This window comes from Macrotis lagotis, chromosome 7 (genome assembly GCF_037893015.1).
Source record: "Macrotis lagotis isolate mMagLag1 chromosome 7, bilby.v1.9.chrom.fasta, whole genome shotgun sequence".
NCBI lineage: Eukaryota > Metazoa > Chordata > Mammalia > Peramelemorphia > Peramelidae > Macrotis > Macrotis lagotis.
The window spans coordinates 214,884,486-214,898,640 of record NC_133664.1 but is presented as its reverse complement, the minus strand read 5'-3'; the positions used below and the strand labels follow the sequence as shown (position 1 = coordinate 214,898,640).

Here is a 14,155-nt window from a genome sequence, read left to right as displayed (position 1 = left end):
TGCAGAGAAAAAGGTATATTCCTTCCTATCCCCATTCAGTTTCCTCCATAAGTCTACCATATCTAATTTTTCTAACAATCTATTTACCTCCCTAATTTCTTTCTTGTTTGTTTTATGATTTGATTTATCTAGATCTGATAGCCGGAGGTTGAGGTCTCCTACTAGTAGAGTTTTGCTGTCTATGTCTTCCTGTAATTCTTTCAGCTTCTCCTCTAAGAATTTGGGTGTTGTCCCACTGGGTGCATATATATTCAATATTGAAATGACTTTATTGTCTACGGTACCTTTTAGGAGGATAAAGTTTCCTTCCTTATCTCTTTTAACGCTATCTATTTTTGCTGCTGCTTTGTCTGAGATAAGGATTGCTACCCCTGCTTTTTTTACTTCAGCTGAAGCAAAATATATTTTGCTCCAACCTTTTACCTTTACTCTATATGTATCTCTCTGCTTCAAATGAGTTTCTTGTAAGCAGCATATTGTAGGATTCTGGTTTTTAATCCACTCTGCTATTTGCTTACATTTTAAGGGAGAGTTCATCCCATTCACATTTAAGGTTATGATTACTAATTTTTTGTTGCCCTCTGTGCTATCTTCCCTCTGTTTGTATTTTTCCCCCTTTCCCCCCCCTTTTATCCATATTCCCCAGTATTTTGTTTTTGAATACCACCCCCTTCAGTGTGTTTGCCCTCCTATATCACTCCCTCCCCTTTCTTTCCCCTTTCCCTGTTCCCTTCCCTTCCTTTTGTTATTTCCCCTTATTTCCTCCACTCCCCTTCCCTTTACCTGTCCCCCCCTCCCCTTTTCCCCTTTTACTTCTTCAAAGGTTAGATGTTTTATAAGTTAACTGAGTATGTGTAGGTTGACGTTAAGCCATGTCTGATGAGAAGATTCAGGTGTTTCTCCTCTACTCCCTTCTTCCCCTCTATTACCATAGGTATTTTGTACCTCTTAGTGTAATGAAATTTGTCCCATTTAAGCCCCTCCCTCCTCCCATCTCTTTCCTGTCTTCCTTTTTAGGGAGGTATTATATTATTTTTTAGATCATACTATCTAAGTCATAGAAAATTCTGAGTGTCTGTCCCTTCTAGTTCAGTATATTCTGTTGAATAGAGTCCAAGTTCCTGAGAGTTATTAGAGTCTTTCTCCCCAGTGGAGTTAAAGACAGTTACATTCCATTAGATATCAGTCTCATGGATAGGTCATGGATGTCCAGCATTTCTGGCTAGATATATTCTCTCTGTTAGAGTTACATTTCTCTGGATTCTCAGGATTTATGAGAGTCTCTACCCCCCCCCCCCCATGCTGGGATATAGCCAGTTTCAACTTCCTGAATTGCATTTTTTTCCTTTTACCGCCCCCCCCCTTTTCTTTACCTTTTCATGTGTCTCTTGAACCTCCTGTTTGATATGCAAATTTTCTATTTAGCTCTGGTCTTTTCATCAGAAATTTTTGGAATTCTTCCATTTCCTTAAATGTCCATCTTTTTCCCTGAAAGAGAAGGCTCAGCTTTGCAGGGAAGTAGATTCTTGGCTACATTCCAAGCTCCCTTGCTCTTCAAAATATCTCGTTCCAGGCCCTTCGATCCCTTAAAGTTGATGCAGCCAGGTCCTGCGTGATCCTTACTGTGGCTCCTTGATATTTAAATTGTTTCTTTCTGGCTGCTTGCAGGATTTTCTCTTTTATCTGATAGTTCTGGAAGTTTGGCCACAACATTCCTTGGTGTTTTCCTTTTAGAATCTTTTTCTGGTGGGGATCGATGTACTCTTTCAGTACCTACTTTGCCCTCCGATTCCATGATGTCAGGGCAGTTTTCCATCACTAGATCCTGTAATATTAAGTCCAGGCTTTTTTTCTCTTCAATGTTTTCAGGAAGTCCTATAATTTTTAGTTTGCTCCTCCTCTATCTGTTCTCGAGGTCAGTGGTTTTGTTGATGAGGTATTTCACATTTGCTTCTATTTTTTCTATTTTTTGATTTTGTTTAACTGACTCTTGCTGTCTCGTGGAGTCATTAGTTTCTGTAGACTCCATTATTTTTTGGGGGGAGGAGTTTTCTTCATTAACCTTTTCCATTTGGTTGATTCTACTTTTGAAAGAGCTTTCCATTTGACTAATTGAGGTTTTGAGAGAATTAATTTCTTTTTGCATTTGCTCATTTGTGTATCTGAGAGAATTACTCTCATTTTGCAAGGTATTAATTGTCTCCCCCAAATTTTCCAGTTGATTTTTAAACTCCTTCCTTATTTCTTCAAGGAAGTCTTTCTGTGCTGGAGACCAGATTGTATTCTCCTCAGAGGTTCCAGGTCTGTCTGGGTTGGGGTCTTTCCCTTCCAGGAATTTTTCTATGGATCCACCTTTCTGCTGACCCTTCTTCATTATGCTAAGACCTTGAGTTGGGTGGGGCTGGTTCACCTGGGCTTGGGATCTCTAAAGGCTTTACTTAGTGCAGTTTCTCTGGCTGGCCAGTAGGAGGTACTGGTTGCCCTCTCTGGTGTGTCTGTGACCTTGGTTGAGAGGCCTTCTCCCTTTACTTGAGGGAGGGAATTGGGGCTATTGAATTCTTTTGCCTTCAATCAATGGTGGGCTTTACCCTGGCCTGAGGTGATTCCTCAGCTGGGCTTGTTCTTTGCTCACACACCTGGGCCTGAGGCAGAAATAATTTGCATTTGTTTGAGAAGAGGCCTGTGTGGGCTCAGAGTTTCTCAGACCTGAGGAGCCCAGGGATGGTGTATGCAGCTGTCCTCCACCAGACCTCTCCCTGAAGCCCCTTCTCCAAGCTCCAGGGGGACAGCCCCAACACCAGCACCTCTGCTTCCCTGCGGACCCAAGCCCCCTTCGTCCAGCCCCACCACTCATCCAGCAGGTCTGGCTCTCGGGCCCTCAGACTCCCGGTTCCTGGGAGCTCAGACTCACCTTCTGGTACTCAGCCAAGGCTGTTGTGGGAGACAAATCCTGAGGTAGATTTTCCTCTCCTGGCTTTTCTTTCTGGGTTTCCTGGTTCGGATTTCTTTTAAGAGGTTTGTTTCATGTGATAGATGGGGAAGAGATCAGGAGACTTTAGAACTGTGCCTGTCTTCTCTCCGCCATCTTGGCCCCAAACACTTCAGATCTTTATTCTCTTGGTTGTGTTAACCAAGATTTTAGTGAACCCAGTTATGACAAAATGACTAGTGATATCATAGAGCAGTTTATTAATTTCCTTCTTTGCAAGGAGCCAATTTCCAAATCGTGGGGATTACTCCACTCCTTGGAGCTACACCATGCTGCTGTGGAGTGAGATACTTTAACATAAGTGGGCCAGATATATAAAGCCAGTTCATAAATGGGCAGGTCTATCATAGAACAATCAGATTTAGGACTACCATGTGCCACAACAATTACATAACTTATGACCATCCAAGTAGGAGTCCTGTGGGAATAGCTGGGTTGATTGTATAATTTTGAGATTGAGTATAGTTCAGGTTACACTAATAAATTTCTTTTAACACAGGCAAGCAGAATTCAGGGAAGGACGTGTCACGATTTGACAGATAATTTCTGTTTTATTGTTTTCCCAGGCCCAGAGTCTGCCTGTGAAAAGGAAACTCTAGAAACTAAGTCATTGTTATTAACATCATTAAAAATAAAATTAATCCCCATAAAATCATAACTTTTGACAGCTGTGAGACCTTAAGCAATCAATTAACATCTCTGAAGTCTCCATTTTTTCACCTGTAAACAATCTCACAAGCTCTTTAAAGGAAAGCATTTTTTCAGTCCTAAATATCAAAGACTACCTTCTTTCAGTTCAATCTATTTTTGTTTTTACTTTTAAAAAACTATATATTGGGGCAGCTAGGTGGCACAGTGGATAAAGCACTGGCCCTGGAGTCAGGAGTACCTGGGTTCAAATCCAGTCCCAGACACTTAATAATTACCTAGCTGTGTGGCCTTGGGCAAGCCCCTTAAACCCATTTTCCTTACAAAAAAAAAAAAAAACCTAAAAAACTATATATTGTTGAAGCAAAAAATCTTATAGATTTGCATGTTGCTTTGAAAATGTTATCTTGGAGCTGGATCTTGAGTTTTAACCTGGGTTTAATTTCGAACCTAGCACTATTTGGGTGACCTGAGATGAGTCTTTACTACACTTTAGGCCTCATTTTTATACTAGTTGATCTCTAAAGTTCCTTTATTCCTTTAAATCTGATTGAAATCCTGAAAAATCTTTGCAAAACTTATTAGCTAGGATAGTAAATTTAAACTGTAATTGACATGAAAAAAGGAAATCATTTGAAAGACAACTGATGAAGTCAGGAGGACAGGAGTTCAAATCCTACCTCAATCATTTAAGTCTTACTAGCTGTGTGATCTTGAGCAAGTCACTTAACCCTAATTGTCCATATGACTCTAGAGAAAAAAGTGAGTCTGAGCAACAGCATCCCTTCATTCAAATCCAATTCACGAGCTTGCCATAACATCACTTCCCTGATGTGGTCTTTTTAGAAAATGAAGAATAGGCATTATGATCAAATGTTACAGATTTTTACAGTATTTCTTTGACTGTGAACTGTAATTGACATATTCTGGCAGCAGCAATATTTATGTGGAGCAGGAAAAGTCTTCTAGGAATCATAATCCACAGTGTCTATGTTATAATTTCAATTGACTTACTCCTAATACCTACCCAATCATAATTTAATTCTCTTAACCGTAATTTAATTTGTTTTGTTTTCAGTTCCAAATTCTTTGTCTCTCTTCCTCTAGCACTTCTTCTCATTGAGAAAACTTGAAACCAAAACCTATTATCAAAATTTGGTATTGGTGGTTCAAATGTTTTAAAGTTATATTCGATTCTTCATGGCTCAGTTTTGGGGTTTTCTTGGCAATGATATTGGAATAGTTTACCATTTCCTTCTCCAATTCATTTTCAAGACAAGGAAATTGAGGCAAGCAGAGTTAAGTGACTTGCCCATGATCACTCAGTTCAGACAGGAGAAACTTAAGTCTTTCTGACTTCAGGTCTAGTTTTCTATCCATTGAGTCAGCTGGTTGCATATGAAAAGATGCATATAGCATTGCAAAACAAATTCTTGCTAAAGCAAGTTCCAAAAAAGAAAAAAGAAAAGAAAATATGCTTTAGTCTGTCCTTCATGTCTACCCTCTCTGGAGGTGGATAGTAAGTTTTGTTGTGTTCAGAGTTCCTAAGTCTTTAAAAGATTAATTTTTTATAATACTTTCATTTCTGTATAAATCATTCTGCTCACTTCATTTTGTATCAGTCCAAAGAAGTCTTCCTACTTGTTTGTTGATTATCCAATCACCAGCTTCTTAGTTTTTCTAACCACCATAAAAAAAGAACCTTAGGGTGAACACAGAAGCAGAAACTAAGAAGAGTTTCTTTCTTTTTTTTTAAACATATGGGTCCTTTTCCTCTTCTTTTTGGAGAGGAGACCAAATAGTATTATTGCTATTATAGTTTTTGAGATAGAGTTCTAAATTGTTTTCCAAAATGAATGAACTAGTTCACAATTATAACCTTCAGTTCTCCCCCATCTCTCCCTGAGGCAAGAATTTGGCTGAGGTAGAGGCTGCTTCCTTGACTGCTCTTAGGATTTGTCTCATACAGTTTCAGGAAGCTAGCCTGGTGGTGTTCACACCTCTGTCTTGGAATTTTTCTTAGGATCTTTTCTGATTGTTCCAGGAGGACAACTGTTCTACCACAACTTTTCTTAGTTTTTGCTTCTCTGTGTTCACCCTGAGGTTTTGTTTTTTTTTGACTTGGTGGAGGAAATCTGGAGCACTTACAATTTTATGACCTGCTACACCATCTATACCATCTTCCCCTCTTACTTTTCTTCTAATTTTAGCTACTTTGGTTGTGTTTGTGCAAAATCTTTTTCATTTTATGGAATCAAAACTCTCTCTCTCTCTTTGTGTCTCTGTCTCTGTGTCTCTGTGTTTGTCTGTTTATCTCTGTCTCTCTGTCTCTCTCTCATATGTGAGTATGCTGATCTGTCCTGTTAATGTCTGTCTTTTTCTTTCCCTCTTCCTCTCTCATTTAGCCAGGATCTCTTATCTTCTCACATAGATCTCACAAGTATTTTCTTTCATTCTCCTTTAATTTATTATATCATCTTTTACCTATAAATTCTGTATCTGTTTTGAACTAATTTGGTAAAAGATGTGAGATGGTCTTTTACAAGTTACAGTCAGATAACTTTCTCATACAACTATTTGGAGGATCAAATGAAATAATCTGCATACTTTAAATTTTAAGGAATCAAATTAAAGTTTACTAACTATAGCAAAATATTTTTCCACAGTGCTTTTCAATAAACAAAGAAGTGTTATTGAGATCGACTATTAATATCTATAAAATGCATTTGCAGGAGATAGTAATTTAGGTTCATTATTTACTTTCTTCAGAAATGTTTGCTGAAAAGAATTGTTTGATTCTTACTGATCCAAGTGGAGTTTTTTCTTCCTGTCATTCAGTTGTGGACCCTAGATCCTACCATGAGGTCAGTATATTGTAATATTTAACATTTCACCATTTGTGAGATATTTTAATTCATTATAAGGAGGTTTATTATAAGGGAGATTTTTAAAGGACTAAACCTTAAAGAAGACATGATAAAACTTTGATTTGTCAAGACATTTCAATATAATTTATATAAATGTTCATTATCATAACACTTCCTTTGGCTTAACTGTCTCTGATCAAAAAGTAGAATGGAATATAATTTCCAAATAAGGAAATGCTTTCATATCCATTTATATATTTCAATAATTTTGGAATGAATAAAAAGATCAAGAGCAGTTGTTGTTTAATGCTTATTTGTTCAATAAACATCAATTAAATTCTTACTATCTACCAGGTACTATTCTAGGGAAAAAAGACAAGAATGAAACAACCCCTCCCAAACCTCAAGAAGTTACATTTTATTTTAAGATATGACTAGCATCCAGATAATAAATTTCATACATGTATAATAAATGCAAAGTGATTTCCTGATGGAGTGAACTGTTAACTAGGTTAGAATCTGGAAAGAGGTGAACTGCAGCTAAGATTTGAAGGAAAATTTCAAGTTTATGAGAAAAAGAGTGACCTCACCACTTCATGACATCAAGCATATACAAGGACATTGCTATTTGAACCTATTAAATATCAGAACATATTATTTTAGGAGTTGGGAGGAAGAGAGAACTTAAGAGCATGAAAAGATCTTATCTAATCCTGCCTCCATTTTCCACAGGATGGGGAAATTAAGACTCAAAAAGATTAAATGACAAGTTTTTAAAAACTGAATATAGAACTGGAACTAGATTTCAGATTTCTGGACTTTCAGTCATCATTATATTGTTACTTCTATGTTGGTGTTTATCTTTTTCTTGCTTTAAAGAAATGTAAAACATACACTTGCACTTGTGAAAATATCCAAGATTGCTTATGCACGACACTAGGAAACTATGTAAAAGCATGTGCTGAGAATGGAGTTTACATAAATGGATGGAGAAAGGGCCGATGTGGTGAGCAAGCTAATTTTCACTGTTCCAATTTCATCATAACTATGTCTATTTTTCTCCATATATTTTAAAAAATGTGGTCTTTGTAGTTTTAAAATTCTTTTTTTAAAAGTTTTTGCAAGGCAATGGGGCTAAATGATTTGCCTAAGATCATACAGCTAGGTAATTATTAAGTTTCTGAGGTCACATTTGAACTCAGATGGTCCTGAGTCCAGGGACCGTGCTCTACCTACTGAGCAACCTAGCTGCCCCAGATTCTTAATGAGAGCTTACAGCTGTATAGACTAAAACACATTTTCTTTCTTTTTTTATTTTCATCTGGAGTTAAAATTTCCAAATAGCAGTCATAATTGAATAAAAATTTGGTGATTAAATGAATATGATATTGAGTTGAGATTTTACCCTTAGATCATGTACAGACATATAATAATGTCAGATCTCTAACTAATCAGAGGTGAGCTTGAGCTGCTTATTAAACTTTCAAAATAAGCATATATACCTCTGAATATGGCAAATTCTGCAATTCAGGGCTTGTTGTTTATTTTGTTGATTGCCTAGTTTTAAGACAGTAATAGAAAAAAGTGTTAATAATGTAGAATAAACTTAAAATGTATTTTGCCTAAACTTTTTTTTGGAGAACTGGTTGTTAAATTTTTATCATCATTCCCTAAGACATACTTCATTCTGAGAAAATCAAATGCAGAAGCAACTTTTTTTTTCAGAAGCAACTTTTGAAATGACTCAATTGGGAGTTGATTGTTCATTTTGCTTTATAAAAAAATGAACCACTATATAATATTTAAGATATATTTACCAAAATGTGTTTTACATACTTTTCAAGAGCAAATCTACTGTATATAATGAGGCAAATATATATATATATATATATATATATATATATATATATATATATATATATATATAAAGTTATGGATTATAAATAAGATTAATTATGTCCTGAAGCAAATAACCTTTTTCTATATATAACTGCTCTTTAATTGTTTTTTCTTGTAAGTAGAACAAACCTGTCAAAATGGCCTGGTCTTCAAGTACAATGTAAGAGCTTGCAATAGTTCTTGCCAGTCATTATCAAAGAGAGATAAGAGCTGTGATGTACAAGATGTTCCAGTTGATGGATGTGCCTGCCCTGATGGAATGTATCTTAATAGTGAAGGATCTTGTGTCCTGAAAAGTCAATGTGACTGTTATATAAGTGATGAAATTGTGAAACCAGGCACAATTGCTTCCATTGATGGAAATGTATGGTATGTAAAACAAAATATAATGGTTATAATAGAGAGGTCTAAGAATTATTCCCTATCATTTTACTTGAATAAAACTTTCTTTAGAGACTAAAATTTTGCTTAGAGAAAAATTTCATATAACTTGTCAAAAATTAGCATTAGTCTTTTGTATATTAAAATATTAATTTCTTATTTGGGCTTATTCATGTCAACTTTTAACTTATTTAAGATAAGGCAGTGTGATAGAAAGAAGTTCAGCTCTGGAGTAAAAGAATAGAGTTGACTCTTCCTCTTTAGATATTTAGATGATCTTGGGCAGTCTAGGACTCAGTTTCCTTATTTATAAAGCTTCAACCAAATAATCCATTATGTTCTTTTCAACTCCAAATCTGGTTGACCATTGGATTCCAATGATTTTCAAAGATTCCCCTGGGAAAAAATGAATTTTTTTAGCCTTCTTTACATGGACATTATAAAATTATTTTAAAAGCCAGCATTTCTATGGTGTTTCATTTAGGGTAAGTTATTTTATTATGATGATTTCCTTTCCAGGAGATGAACATAGTCATAGAATCACAGACTCTCCTAGCAAGAATTGATTATAGTTATTTTTAATAGAAAGATAACAAAAAGTTAAAGGATAATTTCTTAATTCTGGAAGAAGCTTTTCTTTAATATTTTAAAAATAACTCAGATAACTAAATAACTCAGAGTATTTGGTTGATTTATATTCAATTATTCTCATTTCCTTGAGTAATACCAGCTCATGCTGCAAAACTCTTTTATGGCTTTGAGTAGGACCAGCTTTCAAGCCTTTGTCATTTATTTCTATGACTTGGGTTCATCAAAGCAACCTAATACTGATTCAATAAATTCTATGGCTAATGTCCAGTTCATTATCATTTCAAGGTCCTTAACAAGTCCTTATATCAGAGCTCAGGTAGACCATACTATGACTGCCATTCCCTTTGTTTTTTGCCTCCACTTGCCTTATTTCATGAAATGCTAACTAGTCAGACTTTGAAGGGATTATCATCGTCATCATCATCATCAACATCAACATCATCAAATGATCCTCATTATCAAAATTATTATCAGCATTAGTTTGGTCAAAATAGATAGCAGTTTATTAAAGGAACCTAAAGTGTTCTATGATGTATAGCCTTTTGATTATTTTTCTTTATTTGTCCCTAGTATGTGCCAAGATGGGACTCTTCTTTGCCCGGATTCAGTTCACAGAATCTCACGTATGTCAATTACTATTTATTAAATGTCAGGTACAGAGCTAAGCACTGGAGATACCAAAAAGAGGCAAAAAATAGTCCCTGCCCTCCAGGAGTTTCCAATCTAATGATGGAGGCAACCTGCAAACAAATATATACATAACCAGATATTGACCAGATAAATAGGAAATAATTTGTAGATTAAAGAAACTGGAATTAAGAAGGATTGTGGTAGATTTTCCCATAGAAGGTGAAATTTCAGATGATATTTAAAGGAAACTAGGGATGTCAATTATAGGTATGGAAGAGGGAGAGAGTCCCAAGCATGGGGATGATGAACATTCAGGAGGCAAGCCACTGGATCACGGAATAAAGAGAAAAAGTAGGAGGGTGCTATGTATGTTATGAAGAGCTTTGAAGGCTAAATTGAGCAATTTGTATTTGATCCTGGGGAGATTCAGGAAAATCATTTCAGTGAGTGAATGGATAAGGGTGGACAGAAACTTGAAGCAGGCAGAACCACCAGCAGGCTTTTGCAATAGCTCAGGTATGAGGTGATGAAGGGCCTATACCAGAGAGGTGGCAGTATCACTAGAGAAGATATTAGCAATATGAGAGTTATTGCAGAGGTGAAATCAAAAAGGCTTTAAAAGAGATAGAATATGGGAAATGACAGTTAATGGAGTCCAAGAAACCTGTTTACCTGAGGGACCGGGAGAATAGTGTTGCCCTCTACAGTAAGAGAGAAGATAAGAAATCTGAATCTTGATGTAAACTTAAGATGTCCAAATTTTACTAAAAGAAGCTAAAGTCCTTCTAATTAGCAATAACTTCTTTTTTTAACTCTAGAAAATTGTACTGGGGGAGCTGAATATGTGAACTGCAGTGAACCAAATGCCCAGCAAAGACAGGACAGAACATGTAGGTCGAGGAATATACCTAGTTTTAATGTAAGTAAAATGAAATGTACTATATGCTGAAATGATACAATAATACAGGAAGTCAAATATTTGGGAAATTCTCTGCTAAATTAATTTATTTGAAAGGAAAATAATGATATTTTGCTTGTCTACACATCCAAATGTACAATCTAAACATCTCAATCTATAAAATAATTTTGTGATTTGAAAGTAACTTAAGTTTTTGTATTATTATTTGTATTCCTTCATGTAGGAGGACATTTCCTGCAGACGTGGATGCTTCTGTCCTATAGGAATGGTTCGGGACTCAAAAGGAAACTGTATCTTTCCTGATGATTGCCCATGTTATTTTGGTGGCTGGGAATATGATCAAGGAAGTACTACAACAGTTGGATGCAATGAATGGTGCATATCAAACTAGTAATTCTCCTATGGGAAGGCGGGGAGTACTTTGTGGTTTACCTAATTTTCACAAGTCACTTGGTGATTTTTACTCTTAAATTTGTTTTCTTATTCCTAAAAAAGTATTCATGAGAGAGAAACAAAGACAGAGAGAAAGGAGAAAAGAGAACATTAAATTATGTCTTTACAACTTTACGAATGTCAATGCCTTTTGTTCTTTCCCCTTATAAACTTATGTTTCAGTAATGTTTACCATTTTATAGTTAGGATATTATATATAAATTGTAAATATTATATTATTATAAGTGTCTTTTTTCTTTTAGTACTTGTATAAAAGGATCTTGGAGTTGCACTCAAAACAAGTGTCAAACATCCTGCCATATTTATGGAGATGGACATGTTAAAACCTTTGATGGAAAAAGTTACAGCTTTGATGGTCTCTGTCAATATTCCTTTGTTGAGGTAATTATATAACTTACTGAAATTTCTCAATCTTTATCAAATAGATATACTTCTGTGCTTGAACTTTGAGCTGACTTTTGTCTCAAAATTTTCAATTTTAAAAATTATGGACTCCATAATATTATGATAAATATTATAGTGGAAGTTACACTAATACATATATATATATATATATATATATATATATATATATATATATATCTAATGTTTAGAAAATCTGGCTTAAAATTCTGATTCTACCCCATACCAAAATCACTTCAACTTTCTGTATCTCATTTTCCACAGCTGTAAAATAGGAGGGGCCATACTAGTTCATTTCTAGGTGTCCTTACATATTATATATTCAAACAATAAACATTTAATTATAAGTAATTTTACAGATTAGTTCTATTAGATGTCCAATTCTATACACATTTTCATGAGATCTTTAGGCACATAATCTGACCAAGAAGTTAGTAAAGCCCCTTCAAATTATAGAACTATATATATTTACAGCTTATATAAAACATCAGCCTAGGAGATCAGTAAAAGTTGTGTTATAAGGATTTAGGAAAAATGGAAATGATGTTATTTCAAAGAAAAAAAGTTGGAATTTTAATACCTCAAAGCTTCTAATTTGGAGGAAAAAGGAAAATGAATTTAAAATAATTGATTGAAGTTGAAATTCCATATATTATACTGCTGATTTAAGATAATCATCATAGATTCATTTTGTTAGAAAAGTTTATAAATGAATAAAATTGCAAATTACAATTTTAGGATTACTGTGGTCAAGAATATGGCACATTCCGAGTTTTGACTGAGAGCGTTCCATGTTGTGAAGATGGACTTACATGCTCAAGAAAAATAATAGTTGCACTGAAGGTACAATATGACTCATTCACTTGCTTTTTACTCCTATCAGTCCACAAAACAAACAATTAAAACTGATAAGACCTTAAACCCTTTTTTTTCCATCTATAGGACCAAAATGTTGTCTTGCATGATGGTAAAGTCACAGTACTCAAAACTTTGGACAGCAAAGAATGTGAACTCAATACATCTGTATTTTCTATGCACACTGTTGGTCTGTACTTGATTTTGAAATTTGTAAATGGATTAATCCTTATTTGGGACAAAAATACAAGAGTATCTGCTATATTGGATCCAAGCTGGAGTGTATGTATATCAATAATATAGTTTTTTTTGATGAAACATAATAACATCTGATCCTGAAATATACTTGCAATAATGCTGACAGTAATTGATTCTTAGTATTAGTGGGGGAAAAAAATCCTTACTTCTACTTTCATCTTTCAAACTAAATTAATAGGTCAGAGAGAGTCTGACAAGACAAATCTTGAGATAGCTTGATCATGATTTAACTCCATCAAATTAATGTTAAGATTTTGAATTACATGTATTTGCTATATATAATTATGTATCTTCCTAGAAAATATTCCTGTAGTGACATGCATTTCTACAACATTTTAGGAACATGAATTTTAAAAATTGACAAATCATATCTACTAGTTTCTGGTGACATGAATATTCTGAATTTCACATGGCTTTTTTCCCCTTATTTTGCAGCAGTTTTATTATTTAATTCCAACTCATTATTTTTAATATTCTTTGCTTTTTAAATTTTGAATTCTAATTCTCTCCCTCCTTCCCACATGCTTCCATTCCCACAAAGAAGGCAAGTAGTATGATTATGATTTCAATTATACATAATATAATAATAATGGAATAATGTTTATATATATGCATATATATATAAAGCATATTTTTTAAAAAGCTAGAAAATAGATGAGTAAATTATGCTTCAATTTTAATTCAGAGTTCATCAATTCTTCCTATAAGAGGTGGATGGTATCTTTTCATCATGATGTCTTTGAAACTGTTTTGGATCATTTTATTGATGAGAAACACTGTAAATTTTTTTTGATATAACTATGGTATATTTTTAGGTTCCCTGATTACCTCTTTTAATTAGGTCTATTTTGACTCTTGTTTTGTCTGTTCATGAATACTACCCCTACCTTTTTGTTTTTTAGTTCAGCTGAAGCATATTAGATTTTGCTCCAATCCTTTTTTAAAAATCTCTATATGTCTCTGTTTCATGTATGTCTCTTATCAATATTGTTGAATGCTGGTTTCAAATCCTTTCTGCTATCTGCTTCCATTTTGTGGGTGAACTCATCACATTCACATTATGATTGCTTACTGTATTTCCTTCCATTCCATTTTTTTCTGTTTCTTCCTCTCTCTGTCTCTGTCTCACTGTCTCTCTCTGTCTTTCTCTCTTCTGACCCTCCTCAAAAGTCTATTTTATTACCCACCCATTTAACTATCTCTTTCTCTTATCCCTTCACATCCTATTTCCCTATTGGGTAAGGTTGAAGGAATATGTGTGTG

At 34.6% G+C, this 14,155-nt stretch overlaps 1 protein-coding gene across 21 annotated transcripts in view; it reads left to right on the top strand.

Annotated features, from left to right (window-relative positions):
- Nucleotides 1-14,155, top strand: part of MUC19 (mucin 19, oligomeric) — a 103,190-nt gene that overhangs the window by 5,863 nt on the left and 83,172 nt on the right. For 20 of the 21 annotated variants that reach the window (XM_074194827.1, XM_074194822.1, XM_074194826.1 and 17 more), the window contains exons 4-12: nt 6,407-6,501; nt 7,384-7,510; nt 8,523-8,772; nt 9,946-9,998; nt 10,824-10,924; nt 11,148-11,299; nt 11,620-11,758; nt 12,518-12,622; nt 12,722-12,916. In XM_074194827.1, coding sequence (XP_074050928.1) covers nt 6,407-6,501; nt 7,384-7,510; nt 8,523-8,772; nt 9,946-9,998; nt 10,824-10,924; nt 11,148-11,299; nt 11,620-11,758; nt 12,518-12,622; nt 12,722-12,916 — 1,217 coding nt within the window. The remainder of the gene's footprint in view (nt 1-6,406; nt 6,502-7,383; nt 7,511-8,522; nt 8,773-9,945; nt 9,999-10,823; nt 10,925-11,147; nt 11,300-11,619; nt 11,759-12,517; nt 12,623-12,721; nt 12,917-14,155) is intronic. The other variant, XM_074194807.1, reaches the window with a different exon arrangement.